The 24,125-nt window shown below is 40.9% G+C and overlaps 1 protein-coding gene across 5 annotated transcripts in view; it reads right to left on the minus strand.

Annotated features, from left to right (window-relative positions):
- Positions 1–18,109: 18,109 nt before the first annotated feature.
- DCTD (dCMP deaminase) overlaps positions 18,110–24,125 on the minus strand; it is a 45,703-nt gene continuing 39,687 nt past the window's right edge. For all 5 annotated transcript variants that reach the window (XM_072335738.1, XM_072335737.1, XM_072335740.1 and 2 more), the window contains 3 exons: positions 23,075–23,191; positions 21,410–21,506; positions 18,110–19,419 (listed from right to left, as the gene is read on the minus strand). In XM_072335738.1, the coding sequence (XP_072191839.1) occupies positions 19,341–19,419; positions 21,410–21,506; positions 23,075–23,191 (293 nt within the window). In that variant the 3' untranslated portion in view covers positions 18,110–19,340. The remainder of the gene's footprint in view (positions 19,420–21,409; positions 21,507–23,074; positions 23,192–24,125) is intronic.

Raw genomic sequence — 24,125 nt, forward strand, 5'->3', positions numbered from 1 at the left:
TCATCACTTCTGATCCTTTGTGTCGCTGGCAGAGAGGGGTCATCTTTCTGCGCATGGCAGGGAGAGAAGGTGCCAGGCATCTGATTAGGTCAGATCATAGTCGCCTCAAGTCCCCACCCGGGAGCCATCTGGCAGTTACTCATCCCATTTGGGTCAGCCCTCTCATGTGCTGCCTCCACCCTGCCATTTCCCTCCCTGCACACTTTAGCCTGTCTCCGCTGTGCTGACAAGGTCCCCACAGCCCCTCACCTCTCAGGTGCAAACAGGGCCCATCTCCACCAGGCACCCAGAACTAGTCCTAAGATCTCTTTATTGCTGCTATTTCTATTTCTTCTGATGACAGGTCATCAGAATTCAGCTCTACAATTAAACAGTATCTATGCAGAGTACTTTCTAGAATAGAAATGATGTTAAATTGCTTTGCTCTCTCTACCCTTACACTGTTTCCTTCTGGGATTATTCACTATTTCTTTTCCAGCACCATCTGATCGGCAGCACTCAGCACATACCTTCAAAGCAGGCAGACACCCAGATTTGCTATTCAGGTTATTTAAGCCTCCAGAGGACAAGACCTCTCGTGACACTGTTCATCCAGGACTGCTATCCATGTTCCAGCCACACTCTGTTGTAGCATCCCCAATCTCTAATGTCCTTGCCCTGTCCACTCTCCCTAGAAGAAACACACCATGATTCCATTCCTTCCTTTTGGCCACTCCCCCACATACAGGTAACGCATGGATCCATTTATACATTCTTTTCCCAACGACAGGACTGTTCCTATAGCATGCCTTCTTTTCTAAAATACAAGTTATCTGCCATCTGTAGTGCATTTCTCATCACCTCTTAGCGTGTTCTCAGTCACCATCTCATTGCACGCAAGTGTCCAGGAAATTAAGCTTGTGATTGCACTGCACTGAAATAACCTTCTCACTGATTAAAGAAACACAGCTCCAGCCTGGAAAGGGTTTGTGTTCCCTTATACAATTTCTACTTTGTGCTTTTTGAACAGAAGTATATGCAGTGTGAGGTGCTCGGTTACAACTGTTGCTTGCTACTTCAACCTGTTTTGGATGTTATTTATCTCCCATTTCCCCCTCTATGAAGTGTTTAAGCAAAGACTTCAGAGTAATATCATTATTGCTAACAAGAATGCATTCGCCCTCCATCGCAACGCACAAGCACACAGTTACAAGTAAATTGAGCGCTGGATGATTTACCTTTACCAGACTATTAAGTTACCGCAACATCTTTGTTCCCATCTCTTCTGCTCAAACAGTTTAAATTAATTTAAAGTAACAAGTCAATTGTTTCCTTTCTGCTTAATCCTCTAAAGCACATTTCATCCTTCAGGCTGAATTACCAATATGTGATATTTTTCAGAAGAAAAAATTGTGCTTCCCTTCCCTAAATCCAACAGATCTGCGTTGGGTTCTACCAAATCAGTTCTACAAAGTTTCAGTTCATTTTTCTCTCTGTTAAACCTATTTAGGCAGCTGGCTGGTCATCATGGAGATGTACTGAAAGATCTTGTTTATTGTGGTCCAATGACTAAATAAGTATTTGCATAAAAAGATGTTGCCTTCTAAATATTTTAGCAACCTAAACGACACCAACCTTGATATAATATCTCTTAAAATAGGAATACACGTTTTGTCACAAAACCAAGCTAATAAAGTAAGAAGTCACTGCTCATCACCCCATGAGGAAGACGGGCAACATGGGGCAATTTGTGAAGGTGCTAATTTTCTTCACTGCAGTGTTTGGTCCCAGTGAGCACTGGGGACTGCCCTGCAGATTGGCACGCTCAGAAAGATGCAGTTCCTAGCAGAACAGAAACAGAAACAAGGAGGACTGCTAAAACAGTCTCAGAACAGAGGAAGCACTGATCTGGAACCTAACTTTACAATTCCTCGCAGCTTCAGCCTGGAACCAAAACCTAAGCTCTGAAAAGCCTTGGACTCTGCAAGTTCACATCTGGGTCCAATCAGACAACTCAAGTCCTTTTCCAAGCAGAGGAAAACTGAAAGGCACGTGGTACGCTGGGGAGACAAACCGCAGATGTTTATTGTGCTCTTGCGCCCTTAGCAATTGTTTTAATGGGTTGGAACTCCAGAGAGACCGTTTGACTTTTGCTCATGTCTGTACTGTTCCCCCATACTGCTGACTGTGCAGAAGCCCAAAGCTGTCAACAGTCTGCTTCCAGTGTTATTTCAAGGAAAGAAAAGTGAAGTGACATCTGATCTGTTAAGAGAGGATGGGAGGGAAGTTATTTTAAAAATATAAAGCAACAATAAAAATCCGTATGGAATCGATATTACAATCGATACCTTTTGCCCCTTTGGAAAGCACAGCTTTGTCTGAAGCACAGGTTTCCCCTTCTCTGTTGCAACAGCTATCCATTAAAAAGACTAGTGCTTACTTTGCCAAGACCACATTGTCAGTAAGTGTTTTGAAGCTGTGCAGTAATGATTATTGTGCAGTATTGCATTTTAATAATTCAAATAAACCATGGAACATTATGATCTCTATGGCTAAGTAAATACTTTGTTGCAGTTCCAGCCTCGGAAAGCATCATCCATTTCAGAAGAAATGTCTCTTTGCAGAAAGAGCAGTCTAGAAACTGTGGCTGCTGCCAGTCTGCTCTGGTTTGTGCAGAGGGAAGAACACATGTTTGCAAAGATCATCATCATCAAGTGAGAAAAGCAAACGATCAGGTCTTTCATTGTCTCTTGTAGCATAAGGCTGGTGCAAGCAAGAAGATACTTCCACATTCCACATCCTTTATTCTTCTTTCATTACAATTCGGCACAGGAATTTAGGCAATGCCAGCAAGAAGCACCCAGCCTCAGGCAGGAAAAATACCAGGCATTTCATTTTTAACAGGGCCTCACAGCAACGTGTTCTGAACTCAGAAAACATCAGCTACAGAAATTAATGAGGTGAGGTATTAGAATCAGCCCTGAGTTCCCCTACTTCCTTCGCCCCAGTGCCAAGCTGTGTCAGAGGAAGAAAATCTGTCCTTCCCCTTTGGGAAGGAGCCCAGACAGTGAGTGAGAGAGGCCGTGTAGAGGGCGCTAGAGAAGGATGAGTGGGTCAGGATGCAACACTCAAGGACGACGGAGGTGAAGAAACGCTACGGCTTCACAGGAATAAGCAGAGGCTTCCAGGAAAGAAAAGTACTAGACAAAATTAAATGAGAAAATAGAAGTCGGGATAAATAAAAGCAGTGTGATTACACAAGGGTTTCAAAGGGGAGAAGAGCTACAAAATGGAATAGAACACATTGCTTAGACTGGAAAGTTCACAAGGAAAGGCTGTCAAACTTGGTTGACAGCTATTTAGAAATAATTCTGTTAGTACTGCCATACTGGACTAAACATACAGCACACGAATTCCTGGATATCCCTGATCACTGGGAATTTTACAGCTTTCCTAAAAGCCATGAGGTTTTCAGGCCAAAGCACAGCTCTCTTGGGGCTGCTGAGGTGCAGGTTGGAATAAGAGGGCAAATTCTCAAAAGAAAAAAAAAAAAAAGAAGTGAAAAGTTTTTCCTCTCCCTGGGGATCCAAAGCATTTTATTTTTCCAGATTTTATGTGAAAAAGCCTCAATTTTTCTATTCAGTGCCTTAGAAGGCTGAGTTTGTATATTTGCATTGCATGTTCCCCTGCTAAAGATTCAGTGAGACCGTCTGCTCTGCTCAGAGCGGAACTGTGCAGACAAAGGAAGTTTTCTAATCTAAATCACATGGTCCAAATCTTCTCCATTTTAGCACGCATGGTTTCCTACTACCCTCAAAAGATGAGACGGAATATTATCAAAACTAAAAACACTAATGTATCACTAGAAAAATGAAAGAAGTTGCTGTCTATTACAGTGCAACAAAACTACTAAGCAGGAAATGAATGGATGGCCATAATAAATCAAAGCTTAATAAGGCTTTCAATCCACGTAGTTTTTTATTTATGGCAGAGAAGTGAATAGGCCAATACTCCTCATGTAAATTTACACAAATATGTTCTTTGCTGTCTGCTAGGTCAAACAGAACCTGGTGGGTGCAGACAATTCCCCTGGCTTCCTAGAAGACAAAGTAACCAGGCTTTTGAGGAATGTGTTGCTCTGACAAACAGCAGAGTCAAAAGTACTCTGTGACAGGTAGAAAATTTGCATTTCCATTAGCGAGGCCTTTGTCAAACGAAATCCCTAAAGGCAATGAAGAATGTGTGTGGAAGGAAAATGCAATGTATTAATTTACATCCACCCACCCCCCAAAAATTCCCTGTATAGTTCAATGAAATGTAACTCAAGATAAAAGGCAGAGGGAAAAGATTTACATTCTGGAGAGCCATACAATAAAGGAATAGTGATTTGTGCATGCTTTTGCCACACGATAGCCTAAAAAAAGAAATGCTTTTAGATAGCTTGACTGTCTGGTAATTCATCAAGTACTCAGTTCTTACATCCTGTTCAAAATTAGCAGCTGCTTGAGTAGTGCCATTAAGAGTTAGGACACTGGAATCAAAACGAATGTGAGTTGCTTCACTCCTCTGAAAAGTCTGTAGTAGATGCCCTACTATCTGAAGAAATAACCCACTCCTTATTTTCTGTAGAAAAAAAAGAAGCTCATCAAAATAAGGACACAATTTAAACAATTGTGCTTAATCTTTTTGTCTGGTATTTTAGAAACTAATGATAACATTCCTATTACTCTAAGCTCTGCAGCAACTGCCTTTCTATAATGCAACTCATTAGAAATTAAGAGAGTGTCAGTGAAGTTATAGCTAAGTTACTATTTAACATAATTCAGATATTAGCTCCATGTTTAATTTGACTAAGCTTGAAAACACATTAATATTATTACAAGGAGCCCCGAGTGTTTTAGGATGTCTATATTCTGCATTAGTTCTTCATTTGTAATCCAGATATTTATCAAGGGTCACTTTATCTTGAGACAAATTTGCAGATTTGGCATGACAATTGCTCAAAGAAACACAATAACTTACTAACTGATACTGGTTTCCCAGCAGATACATTGAGCACTGAAGGAGAATACACATCTCCAAGGATAATTAAAGACCATACAGAAATAATGTTTTCAAATCTCACCCACCACAGCCCATCCCAGAACCCTACAGGGAGTGGGCACTTTCTATGCCATTACCTTTCATTCTTGCATCCCTTCCTCTGTTCTGCTGCCCATAGATGACAGCCAAACAACATGAGCTCGTTGCAGGCCTTCACAACACTTACTTTAGCTTTTTTCCTTTGCTGTATCAGTGCATGCCAACAATTCACCTGGATCTCTGCATTCAGATGTGGAAAGAGGATCCAGGCTCTGAGAAGCACAGGGATGATACCTGTGCATTTGTGTGCACTGTCAATAGCATGAGAGGGCATATATTCTCTTTACCAAGTCAGCTAATGAAAGCAAATTAATCTCATCCAGTGGTCTTTTCAAGAACAGCTCAAATATTTACCTACTCATTTTCACACAAAATTCTCACTGGTTAACTATTGATCACACCTCCTGCAATTCAACAGCCAAGTAAAATCAGAATAATTCTTAGAGGAATATTCTTCTAGCTTATTGGCCCTCCTGCGCACAGACATGAGGTACCAGCTCCTGCATGATGGATGCTCTTTGCAAATTATTCCGTCAAAAGAAAATCCAAAACCATGACCCAGCAAAAATCATAGAACTGTTTGAGTTGAAAGGGACGCTTAAAGGTCATCTAGTCCAAGTCCTGCAACGCACATAGTTGTATTGGAACAAAGATGATGAGTTAACTAGGTCCAGATGCATAAGCCCTGTCTTCCACTTCAATAGAATTTCTGCTCTAAAGTCACCTGCAAGCTTTCAGAAACTCATTCCAAGAGTAAAGGAAAAGTTTTTGTGGGGTGTTAGAAAGAAATCACACTGCTACTGGAGTGAGAGGGCATGAGTTGCGATCATCATGTCCACAATTAAGCCATTTTCTTTTCAAGTATTAAGAAAAAGCTTAATTAAGGAACAGAGAGATGAAGCACACCATGCAGCATCCTATTTTCTGTCTCTTCAGAAACAGGTGTAGATTGCTTTCATTCTGTTTTTATAAAACAGTAGGTGTTCTATAGGTTCTACTAAGTATTTCTTCCTGGTTTGGGCTGTTTCTGCCTCCATACTTACTTATTCCTGCCTTACTAGCTTTATTTCAAGCAAAGTTTTTCAGTGTTTCTTTTTTTTTTTTTTTTTTTTTTTTCTTTTTTTTTTCCCTATTTCTCCTTTTTATACAGCACTAAATATTATTCAATTCAACAAATGCATACAAATGGCTTCCATTAGAATTTTAATCTACTCTCAAAATGAAAGAAAAGCTTTGTATAAATCTTTTTAAATTACCTGAACATAAATTCAGACAGGGACATCTCCACCTAGGCTGAACTGGGGTGTTCACAGCCTGCTGTCCTCACTCATATATTAATTGAGGTCTCTAGCTGCTGTAAATGAACAGCGCATCCTGCAAAAGATCATATCTGTCAAGATTGCAGATTGGTTTCTATCAGAGTTTGAAGTCAGAGCTCACAGTGCTTCCATTATGGCTATGAGTATGGCTTCCCAACTGGAAAGAAATATGTGTTTTGTTCTGTTGGGCCAAGATTTACAGAAAGCAATTTTCCTCCACGCTCCAACTATGACAAACCTACTGAAAAATGTCATTTCGTGACTTCTTTCTTTCAGTCACCTTTTTACTGACAAATATATATTCTTTCTGCTCAGTGTATATGCACCAACTGTGACATTTAATGGCCAAGAAAGGTTAATCACAGGTGAGTACATATCCCTCTTGGATATTGCAAGCTATACTGCATTCACTGCCACTTCTCCATTATGAAGCAAGCGCGGCTTTAGCTGGCTCACACAACTACCCGCTTTCTATCAGAAATTTATAAATTTTTTAAGGGGCTTCCTAAGATTCGAGGCACCAGCCAGCATATCCACAAATACTTCTTAGACGTCTTACATTATGGTAGAGTTGTGACAGAGCGCAAAGGGAATCAGAGGTGAGGTGGGTATTATCAAGTTCTCACTATCATTTTGTTTCTTTTCCTTTGGCACTGTACTAAGAGCCCGCAGGCACATAAGGTGTGGGATGAAGAAAAGATACAGCAGTAGACCCCAGAGCCCAGGAAGTTGAGGTTGTGAGTTTTTGTTGGTTTGATTCTTTCTGAGCGCTCTGTTTGACAATGGTGGCAAAGACCACTGACACATAACAACAGTTTGCCAGAGTTGAGAAACGGAAAGGAAGGCAGGACTGACCAAAGCATCTCTTCAAACAAGTCAGGAGAACCAATGCTTTTTCAGGAGGCAGGCAAGGGACTGAAACCCAAACACATACATCCATGCTCTTCCTTTTGTGCTTATACCAGCCCTGATAGCTCTTCCCTCTTCAAAGCTGAAGGCATAGAGGAAGCATATCCAAAGCACCCCAATGACAACCTATTACCTACACACCTCTAGTTTAAGAGAACAGCTCCCCTCACCCCCCCCCAAGCACACACACCTTGTTCACTATAAAGCCATCATATCAGCTCTTAACATGAATGATAGCTTTACCACAACTATGAACACCAGTGGTCTTCATGGTCTCTCTACTCAAAACACAAGTGAGGCAGGGCTCACCATGGCATCTTGCTCTGTAAACACACACACAGCCTTTTAAAGAATGCAGATTATTTGCATGCTAAAAGTTAACGTGCCTGTTAATTTCTGTTTAAAAGCTTCTGCTATAGCCTTTTAGTGCAAACCAGTTATGGTCCATGAAACAAAGGTGGCTGCCAGCCATGAGAGCCAAATATGTGCTGGAAATTAATTATTTACTTGGCAGTCTCAGCAGTCACTTTGCTATCAAAGCAATTGAATCAGTTTAGCTGCTCTGGATACTCACTAGTTCTGACCTGTATCACACACATGACATTTGGCATCCCTGTGCCATGCTGCTGCCTCTTCCCACCACGAGTGACAAGCACCACACTATCAAATCATTCTCCAGAAACAATTCTTGCAAATGCAAACATCAGTGGTTGTCCTGGCAGTCTAGCCTGGAAAGCACTTCAAATAAGGCCTTTAACTGTACAACTGCTCTGTGCTGGGCTCTCAGGACAGGAGGGAAGGCTAGGCTGGAATTTTATTTCATCAGATTACAGGCTCTTGAAGATCTACTCTGAAGCACAAACCCTGACAGAACTCACCACAGCCAGGACAAGTCAACACAGCGTGAAACAAAACCCCTTATAAGCAAATAGTCACACTGACATTTCCTGTTCTATCAGCCCGTGCCTAACATCTACTAGCATACAGGTATCTACATCACTCTACTGAGCAGCAGAAGGAAAAGGTAAAAGCAAAAAATGAAAATAAACAAAGGAAAAATCCTCAGGAATCTGTTGGGAACAGGAACTACAACCAAGAGCACACCGCCCCCCAGAACTGTTGTTACCATTACACGTTGAAGTTACGCTATCAGAACAGAACTCCACCAAATACTTAACTTACCCCCTTCCTTTATTTTAATGTACCATCCCTAGTTACAGCCTTTCTAACTGTGTAGCCCCTTCCTGAAACTTGAAATACTTGCAAGCACCTCTGTGTCATTTTAGGCATCATATAGGGAAGCGTTTGACTTTTCCCTTCATGAGATTCCAAGGTAGTTACACTCCCTTTGCATTACTCAAAGCAGAAACTGCCTTAGAAAGGACCATAGCACCTACATCAGCAGAATGGATGACTTCCCTTTTCCCTATGACAGATGCTGTCCAAAAGAAATGCTTAGTTTTTAAGCTACTGAATCCCACTGCAAACTCATCTATGATGCGCTACTGACTGTCCTTCGCTACTTGCTAACTCTTTCCAAAATTTCTCCCTCTTGGGCGTGTTTCAGGTGATTTTTCCTCAGTGCAGTAATTTTCTCCCCTATATTCTCATTGGAGAACGACAGGCAAGAGATTAAGGAGTCTTGCAGGGGATCCAGATCTGAAAGCAATTACCCGTTTGAGCCAAGAGCAAGCCTCAATCAGCCCAACCAACTTATTGCTCATGCTGGGATGTCTAACACTGTTACATGGCATACTTTTCTCAGCAACAACTGATGAGAGAAACTATCAGAATTTAGCCTCAGTAGTTTCACATGCCACCTTGGTTAGTAGAAACTTGACCTTGAATAGCCCATAATTCCATTATGGCAACTAGGTCATAGTTTATTCAAGATAGGATATATATTATTCAAGATAGGATATATAGCATATTCAAGATAGGAAGGCAAAAAGCAGGTGAGGTTAAATGACCTTCTTTCCCTCCGCATTCTTTTCTCACGAAGAACCAGCTGGGAATATCTTTATCCTGTTACATGACTTCAAGTGATTGAGATACATCCTAAATAGGCTACACCAAACAGTAACCTAGAGACAACCAACTGCGATTCAGGATATAAGCCAATCAGTAACTGTCTGAGCTTAGAAGAAAACAATCCCGATAAATATGCAGTTATATACCGGTTCATGTAATTGGAAACCTTCTGCACTGATTTTAAGCACACAATGTCGATCCCCATTACTGTACCCAGCTAAATGGAACGTGTGTATTTGATTGTATTGCACACAGCTCCCATATTCCACACAACACCCCTAATGAATGTCTTGTCTAACACATGAATCAAAATCCCACCAGCTCTAATGGGTGGCATTAATACCTCTGTGTTGCCTCAGTACCTTTGTTTTCAACATCACAGCATTTTCCATGTTAGTAACTGAGGATCTATTGACCACCATACAGAGAGAATGACAGGTTGACATATGCCACAATTTTGTTCTTCATAATTATTTTGATGTGTTGTTTTTTTTTTTTTTTTTCAAAAAACATTGGAGATGGTTGACCTACGTGACTATCACAATACTCGTAATGTCTCAAGAGATTTCTAATGTGCTTAAGAGACTTAATAGAACAGACATGAGAGGAGAACTAGCTCACACAACTGGTGCAAGCATTTCTGTCCTACAGAGCAATACCGCATTGCTCTCATTTAAGAGCAGAAAGATAGGATTTCCATGCCTTATGGAGGTAGTGTGGACAGACAGCAAGAGCTTGTGATGCAGAAGACTACACCAGTCACCAATGTCCAGCCCTTAACAAGCAATTTATCTCCCTTTCAGTCTAGCTTTTAAATGAAAGGTGCCTTCTGAAGTTATCGGATTGTGTTCTGACAAGTTAAATTATACAAGGAGTACCCAGAATACTTCATCACAAAATCAATGAGCCTTGTTTCAACTTTGCTTCCTTCATCATAACTTACATACATGCACACTGATCTTTGAAGGCTTTCGTTCAGTAAGAGCACAATTTCAAAAAGCCACTGCTGCCTCGAGGAAAACACTGAAATATATTCTAAGGAGGAAATAATTCTATTTATCAACCATTATTCTTCCTCACCTCTTTGCTATTTAGAATATTTGCATGAAAATGGAATCTTTATTTCCCAAGAGTTCATCAGCTGCTACTGCTATAATTTCCATGGATACCAATTGTATGCGATACTGCGAACATATGACAAAAGGATGAAGAATAAGGGAGAGAAAAATCAACTAGCTGCTTTATTCTTTGGCTGTGCTTTCGGGTAACTCCATCAACAAAGCCTGAAGCCTTATCTAATCAATTCATCACTCCCACATAAATACGCTACTCAGACCTTCTTCCTTCTAAGTCCTCTGGGCAATAACATCCCAACTTACTTAATCCTGTCCAGTCTTGCAAATATCTGTGATTCGATGAGAACAGGACCCAGGACTTCAGAGGGTGACAGTGACAAAAACCATTTTTATTTACTTTTCTTTTTTCTTTTTTTAAATCTTGCTATTTCAGAACATTAAACAGTAGAATTCTTGATTTAAACAAAAAAACAATCTTGGTATCAGTTGCAGTAAAATTAACATAAACAAGTTACAGGTACAACAAAATTTATCCAGTAATGAGGAAAGAACTGATAAAGAAAACACCGAGTTACAAAAGTAAGAACAGCAATTTAATGCTATGTGCCTGCACAGCCAAACAAAGCTTAGTTACCTCCCAGTCTGATGTGAATTTTGATATGTGTCTTGTTAAAAATCACTTGAGAATATGTTACCTTTGGTTTGAAGCCCTTTCTAATAAGTGGATTTGGGTGAATGTGTTTTCATGTTTTGTAACTGTATTCAAGCATCTTTCAATGGTGCTTGACCAGACTGTGACCCAGGGACTGTGCTTCAGCCCAGATGAGAAGCAAACAGGAGCGAGGGGGCAGGAAGATCTGAAGCATCCGTTCATCCAGGGAACCCTGGTGATGCGTCAGGCAAGTCCTTGCAATACTTCAGTGTAAGGGTGATGTTTTACCCACAGAGATACATATAGATGGTCCTAACTATAAAGCTCTTGCTGTTATTAACGATTCCTCATCCCAACTGCAAGGAAAAAAAAAATAAAAAATCCTGTTTCACAGGGAATTAAACACACACAGTCAAGTCAGGGACTCTGGCCAGAGTCAAAGGCAGGGCTGGGAGTAGAGATGCAGAGTGAGGTCCTAGAAAGCCAGCCCTGCTGCAAGGTTGAGCCATGGCAGCCAGAAGCAGCTAGAACCTCTTACCCATCACGTTTCTCCAAGCCTTGATCCTGCCTGTATAAGCACCTGTGAAATCACTCCTTAGTTACACTTTGCAACTGAAATCAGACTTCTGTGTCAGGTGTGGGAGCCCTCTCTGCTTTTGCTATTTGTTTTCCCATCACAGGCTAAAGTGACATGCTGAGGGCTAACCACAAGGCTTGCAGGCTGCTGCTGTGCGAGCCATTCATGACTGAGAAGAAATGGATGCTAACTCTCAGCACAGCAAGGCGTAGAGCAATTAAAGCCGGCACAGACAGCTTGGTGCAATAGTAGAGTGGGGTGACAGAGGCAGGCTGCGGCTCAGCCCCTACAATAGGCAGTGTCCTGCAGTTTCCTGCTCACCTCCCAGAAATGGAAATCCCAGTACAAACAGCTTGCCACACAAGGCCAGGGCTCCAACTACACATTTTTTCCTGCTCCTTTTCTACGTCTCAGTAGCCTCGACACCACGTCTGAGCTAGGTATGAACTTTAAAATAAAATAAAACAACCCCCAAAAAACAAAAAAACAGCTTTTCTCATCTGTCAGATCTCATTGCCTGACATCAAGGAGATCAATCTGCCTTCCTTAAACACAACTCCTGGCTCTTTCGAGAGGCTTCCCTTTTTCAGACACTGGTCTCCTAAGCTCCTCTCTACAGCCTGTCTCCCCTGCTGCATCCTTCAACAGATTTTTTCAAATCAGAACAGACAGCCCATATAGGCTGACATGCTTTTTGCAGCGCTCGCTGTTCACGTCTGAGCACTGCCAACCAATCTGCCCGCACTCCCAGGCAGCGCCTTGGTGGCAGCAGGGACAAGAGGTGTCTGCTACACGTGTACAGGTGTGCACTTGGAAAGGACCATTTTTCTGCAGTCAGTAAAAATAACATGGGTGAGGAAGTTCGTAAACATCACTGCCGTAATTTTGAGTGCTGTGACTGAAAGGATTTTATGGCAAAAAATAATAACAATAATAATAAAGTAAAAAGAAACAACAGCGAAGAGTGAGAGAAAAAGCCACAGACACAAGAAACCCCAGACATTATGAGAGTCTGCCTTTGCCTGTTGGAGATTTTCCTGTGGAAAAACACATTCAAGCGTGAGTGCATGACCTGCTCTCTCAAACACAGAGTTCTCAGAAACATCATTCACAGATAATCCTTCTCCACCTGAGGTGAAGTCGGTCAGTTCTGCATGCCTGATGCTGCCATAACCTTAGAAAGCGGTTGAAATGAAACAAATATGGTGAAGCTCCAACACTATATGGCTATTTTTTACTTACAGGAGTTACCCATAGGGAAAAACCCATAGGGAGTTTCAAGTGACAAGATGGTGACCTGAAACAGCTCTCCTCCGCTCTCCCTCAGTCCATTTCCCTCTCACAAGGGATATGTAAAAGAACACCTTAGTTACATCAGCCTAAGCTAAAAGCGTGTTTAAAATCAATTCATGTAACACATAGCCTCTACTCGAGGGCAGAATCCAGAATCAGAATATTTATTACCGAGCTGTAAAGCTGTGCTTTTGCAGCTTTTGTCAGAAAGGCGTTGTTAGAATGCCAATAGGGATGTCAGACTCCATCTGCAGACCTCAGGCCAGGAAAGGATGTGAGCACATATCAGCTTTAGCCCCACTGACTTAAAAGATAGTTAAGTACATATTTTACATCCTGTCATGAGCAGGAAATATGTAGTACTGTACAGCCACCTTAGCTGCTAGGGGAATACACACAGTTACCTGGAATCCAGCTCACTGCACAGGATGGTTACAGCCATTCTCACAATCTGAGCAGCAATCAGCAGAAAAGCAAAGGAAGTGGCCAGCAGTGAGACATAATTCAGGTGCTTTCATTAGGGTGCTTTTTTTGCCTATCCTCACACCCCCACCCCAAATCAAACGTACAAAGGTGCTGTTATGCTTCACATCATGGACCATCCCAGACATCAGCCACCCTATTGCAGGCTTCAATTGGTCCTAGTGGGTGCAGGACTCCACAGACCCAAACCCATCCTCAGGAACCTGCATCCTGCTGGATACCACATAGCCCCCTTGCTCCTATCTCTGCAAGTCCCTGGAGAGAACGAGACCTCGGAGGAGGTGATGGGGGCTGCAGGAAGAGACACTGGGGATGCAAAAGAGTAAGAAACAGAGGAGCAGGCAGCACTGGAAGCACACACCTGGAGCCCCTGCTCCAGAGGCAGCTGGTAAGTCTTATTTCAAGAGAGATGCTGACTCTCGGTGGGACACAGTCAGCCTCCCTCGCATACCTCCAGGTTACTACCTGCACTCAGCCTACATAGCAGTTTCACTGTACTTCCACTAACCAGCCATGCAGGTATTCTGCAGTGACCTCTTAGCGAAGGAATGCTACACAGCCTGTGAATTTCAAAGACAATAACCCTAATTAGCACAAGAGAAACGTAAGATCTTCAGAGGAAAAGTAAAAAGGAACAAAGAAAAGCCCCACGACGCTATAATTCCCTAATTACTCTGAAAAGCTCCTTCAGTTCAGCACAGGGTTGTCTCAGCTGCTCAGGATCTCCAGCCTTTTGCTTACCAAAACTATTTGCCCAAATGACAGGGAGGTCCATTCTCTTCCTGCTTCCAGACAAATCCCTTTGCCCTTGAAGCACCCAACAGATAACAGAGCTCTTCAGCAACCACAAGTCCTTCTGGTCTCCTCTACCCCTTTCCTCAGGCAGAGCCTCCAAACACTAATCAACAGTTTTTCAAGGTGTTTCCACACAAAACTGGTTTCTGGATGTTCCCTTTTCCTTTTGTTTTGTTTTCTTCTCAGATAAGAAACGTTAACAGCAAAGACTCATTTCCTACAGAGCAGTTTCCCCAGTTGTCACAGAAACACACTTTCCCTATAAGATTTTAGACCAGAAAGAATAAATATGATACGTATATCCGATACAGTTAAGTACAGTCACTTCAGAAAAAGGGAATGCAAGTACCACAAAATCCTGGCAACTGAATGTGGAGCTCCCTAGCAAAACTTATCAGCATCTCAAGAAATAGATAGGAGAACCACACCAGAAAACACCAGATGCATTATTAGTAGTACCTTAACAGCACAAGTGTTAAAGTGCCATACTGTTTACAACGCAAAATTGAAATTTTCATTTTAATCAGCCCTGTTTACCCAGCAGCTCTCTGATTAGTTGAGCTGATTGAAGGGTTGAGGAAAAAAAGAAACAAACAACAACAACAAAATACCAAGATACGCCACGTAGAAGACTGCACAGGGCCGCATAAACAGCTGAAGGACGCACCAGACCAGGGGGCAAAGCAGACCACCGAAGGGACGATCTGAATACGTTGTTTCCCCTCCTGTGGTGCAAGGAGTCCTGCAGACCTGAAGCACCCCGCTAGGTGAAAGCGACCAAGGACTGGGGAGGCGAGAACACGGAGAGGGAAATCCCAGGGAACAGCGGACAATTGCTTCTTTATGATGCATATTTTGCGGCTGAGGCACATTATTCTCACTCCCTTTAGGGCGCCGTTTGTTAAGAGCACCGTAAACAACGCAAACAACTACAAATCCAGCACACCAAGCTTGAGTTTTTTGTCTCATGTTTGGATGAGAGGGAACACGTGGACAGATGCCTGATTTTCCAGCACAAGCCTCAACAAGACCAAGAAAGAAACAGCAACTTTCCATCCTAACTCCTCAAAAAAGTACAAAACTCGGGCAGAGGCACAGAACGAGCCCCAGACTTACAGTGTCACACTTACCCCCCACATAGTGCTGCCTATGAGAAAGAGATAAGCATCAAGTAATAGGGCATAAAAGATGCAACACCGTTTTCTGTATGCTCACCTGCTTGCAGGAGGGCCACCCACTGCAACCACAAATAAAATCTGCTTTATCAGAGATTCCATCCTGATTAATTACCTGGATATTTCCAGCATGCAGCATTCACTCCTCGCTGGCTGTAGCAGACACCCTCCCTCATGCACGCCGCCATCTTGTGCCATGAGCACTGCACAGCCTCACCTCATCAGCTCCTCCCAGGTGTGGCCAAGCCCAGCCTGATTGTTGCTTCAGGCCAAGCAGCTGGAGCCCCTGTGCTTTGTCATGCTTCACCTGTGCCAAGTCTGCATCGCCCCACTTCAGAATTTTTACTTTTTGCTTGTTCTCAGCAAAATTAAAACTCCTGACAGACTCTCTTCAGCACCTCATGAACTACTGCAGGTTCTGGAGTCACATGTAGATCTTTTAGTCTGAGTGATGCACCAGAGGAGCTTTCACTGGCCGTTTTAGTATGCTGTTTTGGAAATCGGAGTGATTATGCTGATCACAGTATACTTGTTGTTCTGTTTGTGAAGATATTGCTCATTTACAGAGCTGTAAAATGCTCACTGTGTTCAGAGCTTCAAAGGCAACTGTTGCACTCTCTTTCAAAATACCCGCCTATGAAACCACCATCAGAGTGCTCCCCAGAGCCTCCTTTCAGCTTCCTGCACTGTGCTTTTGAAGCAACCCCCTAACAAAGCCTGAGTCTGGTCACCTGCCTTTCTCCTGCATGCTGGGGAGCTGGTTTTCCATAGCCAGGATGCTGGTAGCCACAACAGGCCACATGAGGCTCTGCATTGGTGAAACACTGGGCTCATGGTCTGGTGGCTGGTGATTCAAAATGGAGCAAGGGTTGATGGCAACTTGATCAAGTCTAGAAAGGCAAATGCAGAGTCCTGCACCAGGAAGAGAATAACTTCATGTAAGACGACTGGCTGAGTACACAATGGATGGAAAGCTCCTGAGTAGACAAGGACCAAGGTGGACAAAACAACAAGGTGCCCTTGCAACAGAGTAGGCTTATCACATACCAGGCTCTGCTCGGAAGCACAGAGCCAGCAGGTTCACATAAGTGAATATTCTTACTCCCCTATTCAACTTTTTTTTAAAGACCACATCTGGAGTTGTGTAGTCTTTGGGCTCCCCAGACAGACAGTGAGGGAGATGGTAAATTAGTGGAGCATGTAATGTGTGAGACAGAATGAGAGCAGCATTCATTCAGCCTGCAGAGTAAAAGGTTGAAGGTGAAGGGAACCCAGCTTCTGGCTTGAGCTACCTAACATGTGATTATGAACAGGAAGCCACACCTTTTTCAGGCAGGTACAACAAAAGGATGAGAGACAAGAGACATGAGCAGTAGCAGTGGAAACTCTGACTAAAGTAGAAGAAAAAATGCAGTGAGTGTGCAGAAATTACTAGAACAGGTGACTAGAAAGGCTGGAGAATCCCCATGCTTGGAGACATGCAAAATTCAACTGGACAAGGCCTGAGCAACCGGATTCAACTTATTGCCAACTGTGATTTCTTCAACAGTAGGACTACATGGCTTCTAGTTGCCTTCCCATCCCAAGTGGTTCCATGCATTTTGAACCTGAGCTCTAGGAGCAGAAACACAGTTTACTGTATTCGATGATTTTCATCGTTTGCTCTGGTAGTAGCCATTATTCTTCATTTGGAAGGCTAAGCGTTATCTCCTGGACTCTTAAAAAAAAACAAAAAAACCAACAGATAAATAGATTTCCAGGCATGCCTACAAACGTTAAGGGTCAAATTTTGAGGATTTGTTCTAAAACACTGACCTCAGGCTAAGAACAAATTGTTCAGTGTGCATGTGGGTTGTTTTTATTTCCCCCTTTCTATAATGTTGCCCTGGAAATTAGAGCTCCCACTTGCTAGCCTGAGTCAGTTGCAAATTACCCCGACATTACATATATGTGGCCCTAACAGACTAAAAACAGTGACCGGAAGAAATATAAGATCCTACCATACTCTCTAGTACTGCTCTTTTGTTACACAAATATGGGCAAGCACAGTGTGTGTGACTGTAAAACCAGCGTGTCCCTAGAAACACTCCAACTTTGGTTGAAACACCTCTTGAGTTTGTACGTACAGGATTCATTCTCATTATTCTAGACATTATATAAAACTGTTTAAATTAATCAAAATCACAATATGTACATATTCTAAGTCTGAACTGAGATCTATTGAGAAAGCACTGATTTTACTGCCAAACCCCACATTTTGCAGCTTCTCCCCCCTCTGTCCCATTGTCAGAACGGTATAACTAAAAAAGCTTCCAGTTCCAATCCAGAGCAAAGACAAAGATGTGCACGAGCTGTTTTAGTGACATCTTATTAATGAAGTTTTTCATTTTTCACCCTCCCCCTCCACATATGTGCAAATGTCTTCTTCTGGTAGTAAGCCACAGACCAATTCGGAGGTGGAAAGCAGTTGTATAGAAGAAAGGAGAATGTCAGAAATTACTTTATAGACGGGCACATCTTGTAATACATGACAATGCTCCCTTTAGTAGCCAAGTGTTTCACACTTTATGGAGTATCACAAAAGCACAAAATATGCTTTGCATATGATTGCAAAAGCGGCAGCACTCTGGAACCAAGCGCATGGCTTAAAGTGATAATAATGAGTCTACTTCAGTGTAGTAGATTTTAATAAGACTTTAATAATACTGGTATGAAGCCAAATTACACAGTGTCCCAAAATATGAAACAAAGCGTTTTCAGAGAAAATAAAAGCTCACTGAAGTATAACCACATCTTAGAAGAAAAAAAAATAGACCAAAAAACATCATCTAAACAAAGCCACTAGGCATATTTCATTTAAAAAAATCAAATTAGAGAAAAGGAACACAAAATATATTCCCAGATCTCAAAATAAAATTAAAAAGGATATTATTTTAGGCAATATTTATGAAAATGGAAGTACTACGCCAGCACTGGGAAACAAGCTAACATCATAATTACCTCTTTTGGCACGGATGTGGATATGGGCTGAGTATCTCCAATTTCTCTCAAAGGACAAAAAATGATTGAGTTACCTTACAGGTTAATTTTAAGACTGAACTATTTTGGATCATCTAGAATGAACTTAGACCAATAAACTAATTTCCTTCTACACATGAAAACCTATTCCAAATAAGAGTCCCAAAGGTAAGAGAGAAATTATTTACTCTTTCTAACCCCTTCAATTCTGGAGTCCTGGTAAAAACAGAGAATTTAAAGGTCTCTAAAGCTTGCTCCAGCAACGGCCATTCTCAGAACAACTTCCTCTCTCACCACTCCACAAGTATAACAATGTTGGATAGCAATTAACAGAAAAATCAACTTCCTTTTGTTGGGTAGCAACAATAAAATACCATATACACTTCAATTTGTATAGCCTTTTAAAATACTAGTGTTATGCAAGTCAGAAGATTAGTATTTGTATGGATGACACATTTTTGTCATTTATTAGGATCAACTATTTAGATCCACACATCCAATGGAGAGATCAACATATATTAGCATATTTGAAAGTACTACTGGTTACAATAAAAGCTGCTGTTTGAGTCTAACTCAATGCTGACAGCCTATCAGAGCATGTAGTGATGAATGCAGCAAGAACCAGAACAGTTTTTCGTACATGCATTATATTGTCTCATCTCCATGTCTAGACTTTTAAAGCAGATTTGATAAAGGCATTAAAAATTTTAAGTTGATTTAGATTCCACATGACAAGATGAACTGAGGGGAACATTTTATGCCTTACATTTCTTAGAAGTCTACTTTAGCTATAGAAGCCATTAAAAAGTTGCAAGTAACTTCATGATGAAAGGCATTTGCAGCTTTTTAGAGAAGGATAATCAGTCTTCTAGAGATATAATGGGACTTAATTCACAGAAGTTTTTGACTTGGTCTGCAGTTAATTGAATCAAAGTCGATGATGATCTTGTTACATTTTGGCTTGAATTCCCTAAAATAAAGAAAAATACAGGTATTAGTTAGTGAGTAGTTAAAACATTTTGCTTGCTTTAGCTCCAGCTACATTTTTGAAGGAAAAAACCCTCCTTAGGTTCACATAGTTTTCATCTCTGCGGGAGCCAATTATAGTGCACCACACTGCGAGAAACCTGGACAAGAAAGACTAAGACAAAAAAGACACACGGGGTGGGTCAGCCTGTACATTCTTTGGCTATTGGAGTTCATAAATTACCCAGGAGTCAAAGAAGTTTTAACAACTTAGCTGCAGGTGGTAGCATCATGTTACCAGGGCTGGGATTTTTTTTCAGATATCTGAAATATGTTATACATCCATGTATGTATATATATACACACATGCACATATATATATTTTCATATACTGCATACATTTATATATGCAAAGGTACATGTACAAGTACATACAAAATATCTAAAATATATTGTGACAAATATTTTGAAGGCATTTTTTCCCCACCACGTTTTCAAAGAACACTTTCAAACTTTGCCTTTGTGTACATTCGTTGTTTTTTTGTTTTGCTTTGGGTTTGTTTTTTTTTTTGCTAGGGGAATAGATCACATTATGTGCTGTACTGGGAAAATAAACCAAACTAGTTAAGAGGGAATAATTTAAAAATTGTAACTTTAAAATTATAAAATTAATACAGCCACAAATTGTTTCCTTTTATTATCATTAGAGCATCTGCTGCAGCAATTAGCAAGGAAGGTATTTGGGGACTGAGCATATATTTTACAGTCTACCAGTAAACAAAGGATTATGCAAATAGTGTGGATTTAGTGCCTAATTAAGCTCTGCAATTCAGTTCAAGAGATTCATTAAATACAACCTACATCTTTAATAATCAATACAAGAATAAAGGACAGTCATCACGGGAAAGCTCATGCTGCTGGCCACAGAAACTCTGACAGACTAGAACGTACTTTGTCCAGAACAGCAGTCTGAAATACAAGAAACACTTCTCACCCTGGAGAAGTTACAAGATTTGACTTGCAAGGGAATGATTTATGCTTCTTAGTCAAACAGTCTTAGTAGGCACAAAATACACTGAAGGACTAAAACTGAATTTCAAGTACTGCTATATTTTTTCATGGATGTTTCTCAACCCAGTAGGTACCTTTCATCATAAAATTTTATCTGTCAGAATTGTTATGTTTGCAAATTTTCCAAGTCTCTATATTAATATTGTAAAACTTTCCAGAGTTGCAATGCCTCCCTGACCAGATAATTAGCCTCACCCACAGCATGTTATTGCCATCAAACTAGCTGTTGAACAGATTGTCTTTAGGTATCTCTGCCAGTGCCTTCAAAAACTACTCTTCAAACATTTTTCAGTTTCTCATTACTTTAAGGCAAATATTCCAGACTTTATACTTCTCTCACAAGAAATGCTGACCAAAGAAGACCGGACAGCTATAGGCGCCAAGAATTAATTGCAGGTGGCTGATCTGATACCTGCCCAAATTGACTGCAACAAGAAGATACTGAGCTTTCAATAGGTATCAGGTCATCCATGTAAAATAAGTTGGTCGTTTCAGTTGCACACATAGGGTAATTCATGTGGTAAGGGACTCTAAGAACTCACTGGGAAGTCTGAACTACTCAAACCAAGGTCAGCAATGATTCTCCAAGTACAACATAACAAAACTATCACATTCACAATTTCACTGGCAAATGAAGTGAAATTTTCTTCTCAAAAAAAAGAAAAGTCCAGGAATGAAAAGGAATATTCCAACTGGATTTTTTTTTTTCATGCAAACATTACGAAATTGAACCTTAGCAGCACACAAGGGAAAGACAATGTTGCTGTCTGTCAACCCAGTATCTTTTGCTGGTATACAGAACAGGCCTGTTAATAGGGAATAAGAAGTTGTACAATGCAAAGGAAGACACTTTTGCCCTAAAGTTGGTCTTTTTCACAATCTTCTTCCTTTCCAAAATAAAAATAAATTCTAAGCTCTCTTACCTGTATACAATACCAGCTAAATCAAACATCCGCCGTGCCGCTGTCATTTCAATAGAGTCGTGATACTTGTCAGACATAAAAATCACCTCCTTTATGCCTAGGAAGGTCATAAAGAGAAGAAAAAAAAAACCAAGTTAGAATTGTGTGGGAAAAAAAATGTAATGACATAAAAACTGGCACACAAAATCAGAAAAGACAGCACTCATCCACATACTTTAGAACTCTTTGGCACACCTCTGCTTAGAGTTTGCACATGAAAATAGGTCTGTGTAAGGTCAGGCTGTTTGGGAAGGCATTTTTCTCAGATAGCTAGAAAATGTTTTCCCTTATTTCACCTAATTTTACATCAGAAAACCAGGTCCAAAAACTTGCAGGCAAAGCCTCAAGACAGATGAGTAGAAATTAACCATTTTTGCAAAAACCTATTGAAAACTTGTCCTGTTACCTAATATAGATGAAATTCCTCTCAAAGAATCCCAAATCTCAATTGCCTTCCAAATACATAGCTATAAAAGGATACTTTTTTCTTCTCCATTCAATAAGTAACTTTCAGTTCCAAGTTCAAAACCTAATAAGCACATATTGCCTCAAATGGTGGAATGAGCCATGCACAAATTAACCATTTGTGCCCTGCTTACAGAAGAAATGTAAAGGCTGACCCAAGAGACACTTCAGAGCCTAACATCACCTTCCTGTATTTACCAGGCAACGTAAATATAATACGATGCTATTTTCTGCCAACCTAAGTGCATAAGGAAAAGGATGAGCGACTACACCGAGACCAAGCAGCAAATCTACCTTTGAAGACCACTTGATTTTTATTCTGTAAATAAGAGAAATGTAGCACAAATAAAGAATGTCCTTGTCTTTCCACCTTCACCCCTCTTCACTTCAAGCCTTACAGAAAAAAAAAAAGAGTTAAGTACTCCCTTTGCTACTTCTTTTCTTTCTTTTGCTCTTTCTGATGTCCATTAGTGGCAAGAGGAAGTCCTCAGAATAGCAATGCATGCTAAGGCTGCAAGACTTTACTCAATGCACAGAACATACCCTCTGCTTAAGAGATTTTCATTGGAGCTGTGGCCTATTACAGATGCCTAATCTGAAAAAAGGCAATGCATTTAGGCCAGCACACTATCTGCAGTGGCACAGATTTATAACAATTGTAATAAAAGACATAATTAAAGTAGGATCATAGAAGTCTTATGACATTTATGAGCAAAGATATTTTAAAATCTTCAAATATCTACCATGCATCACGTTCAAATTAAAATTTCATGTATATACTCCCAACAGACCTTTTGTCATGGCAGAAGTTTATTTCTTTCTGCCCTACCCCATTCAGTGTGTCAGAGCACAGTAAAATTGACAGTAATGATATGCAAAGCCTGTGTTGTTCTTTGGCAGCTCCTGGTCTAAGAAGTTACAAACCTAAATTAGAAGCACGCTTAGAATCACAGAAGATGCAATTAGCACTGGAAAAATTTGGCACCATTCGGATGCAAAAAAAAAAACAACCTACAACCCGCAAGTAGCATCCTATGAAGTTGACAGTGCAATTAATTTAGACCTAACAGCAGCAGTTTAACATCAAATACATCCATGATAGCAATGAGAAGGCAACACTGTAACACTGGCAAATCAGGCTGGCACTACTCTACTCCTTACCTGCCTGGATGATGAGCTTTGCGCATTCATTACATGGAAATAAGGCAACGTACATGCTGCACCCTTTCACATCAGCTGAGTTTTTGTTCATGATGGCATTCAATTCAGCATGGCACACTGATTGGAAAAAACAAAACAAAACAAAAAAACAATTTCTAATATCATTCATTAAAATTAATCAGTCAAACTAAAATTAAAGTGTTACATCCTTTCAAAGGCAAATAGCTTACACAGCTTGTCATAAAGGGCAGAGGAAGAAATAAAAGCAGAAATACCAAGATCAATGAAGGTCAATTGTTCTGACCAGGCTGCTGATTAGCAATGATATCATTAAGCACATTAGCATTGCCATTTGCTCACACCTATAGCAGGCAACAAAGCCTTAGGCTGTGGGCCAAGTAGTTGCAACCACCCTAAGTGAAGCAATATCTCACAGCTTCACAACTCTCTGGAGTATCTAATTGCCAGTATAAAACAGCTCATTTATGTGTTTACATGCACAGATAGGAACATTCTTATGGTTATTAAGAGCACACTGCGCGCTCTTAAAGGCAGGAGAATCATGAAGTAAAACTGAGCAGCTCTGTCCTCTGGGTCCCAGAACTGCTCAGTGCTGCTGCATGATTCTCTCACCCCAAGAATACACAAGACACACTCAACCATAAAAACGTCCCAGCTTTAATATTAAAGCAAGTTTACTGCTCATTAAAAGGTGCCAGACTTCCCAAGCAAGAAAACAAAGTCCTCTATTTCTCCATGGATTTGAGATAGGCCAGGTAACAACAGACAACTCTGCCTTATTCCTCCATTACACAATGGCTCTTTCTGGACAGATGGTGACTGGGGGTTCAACTTGTTATGCAGTACACATCAGTAGAGCATGTACCATGTTACAGACAGAGGAGGAGAAAGCTCAGTTTAGGTTATCCACCAGGAACTTCTGATGAAAACCATCAGGAAGCAGGGTCTGTGCCGCAACTTCCTGTTTACACCTAGGAATGATGGCAAGTTGCAGAATGTATACATCTGTCTGCTGAGAAACTGTCTGGTG

This window comes from Excalfactoria chinensis, chromosome 4, assembly GCF_039878825.1.
Source record: "Excalfactoria chinensis isolate bCotChi1 chromosome 4, bCotChi1.hap2, whole genome shotgun sequence".
NCBI classification, from domain to species: domain Eukaryota; kingdom Metazoa; phylum Chordata; class Aves; order Galliformes; family Phasianidae; genus Excalfactoria; species Excalfactoria chinensis.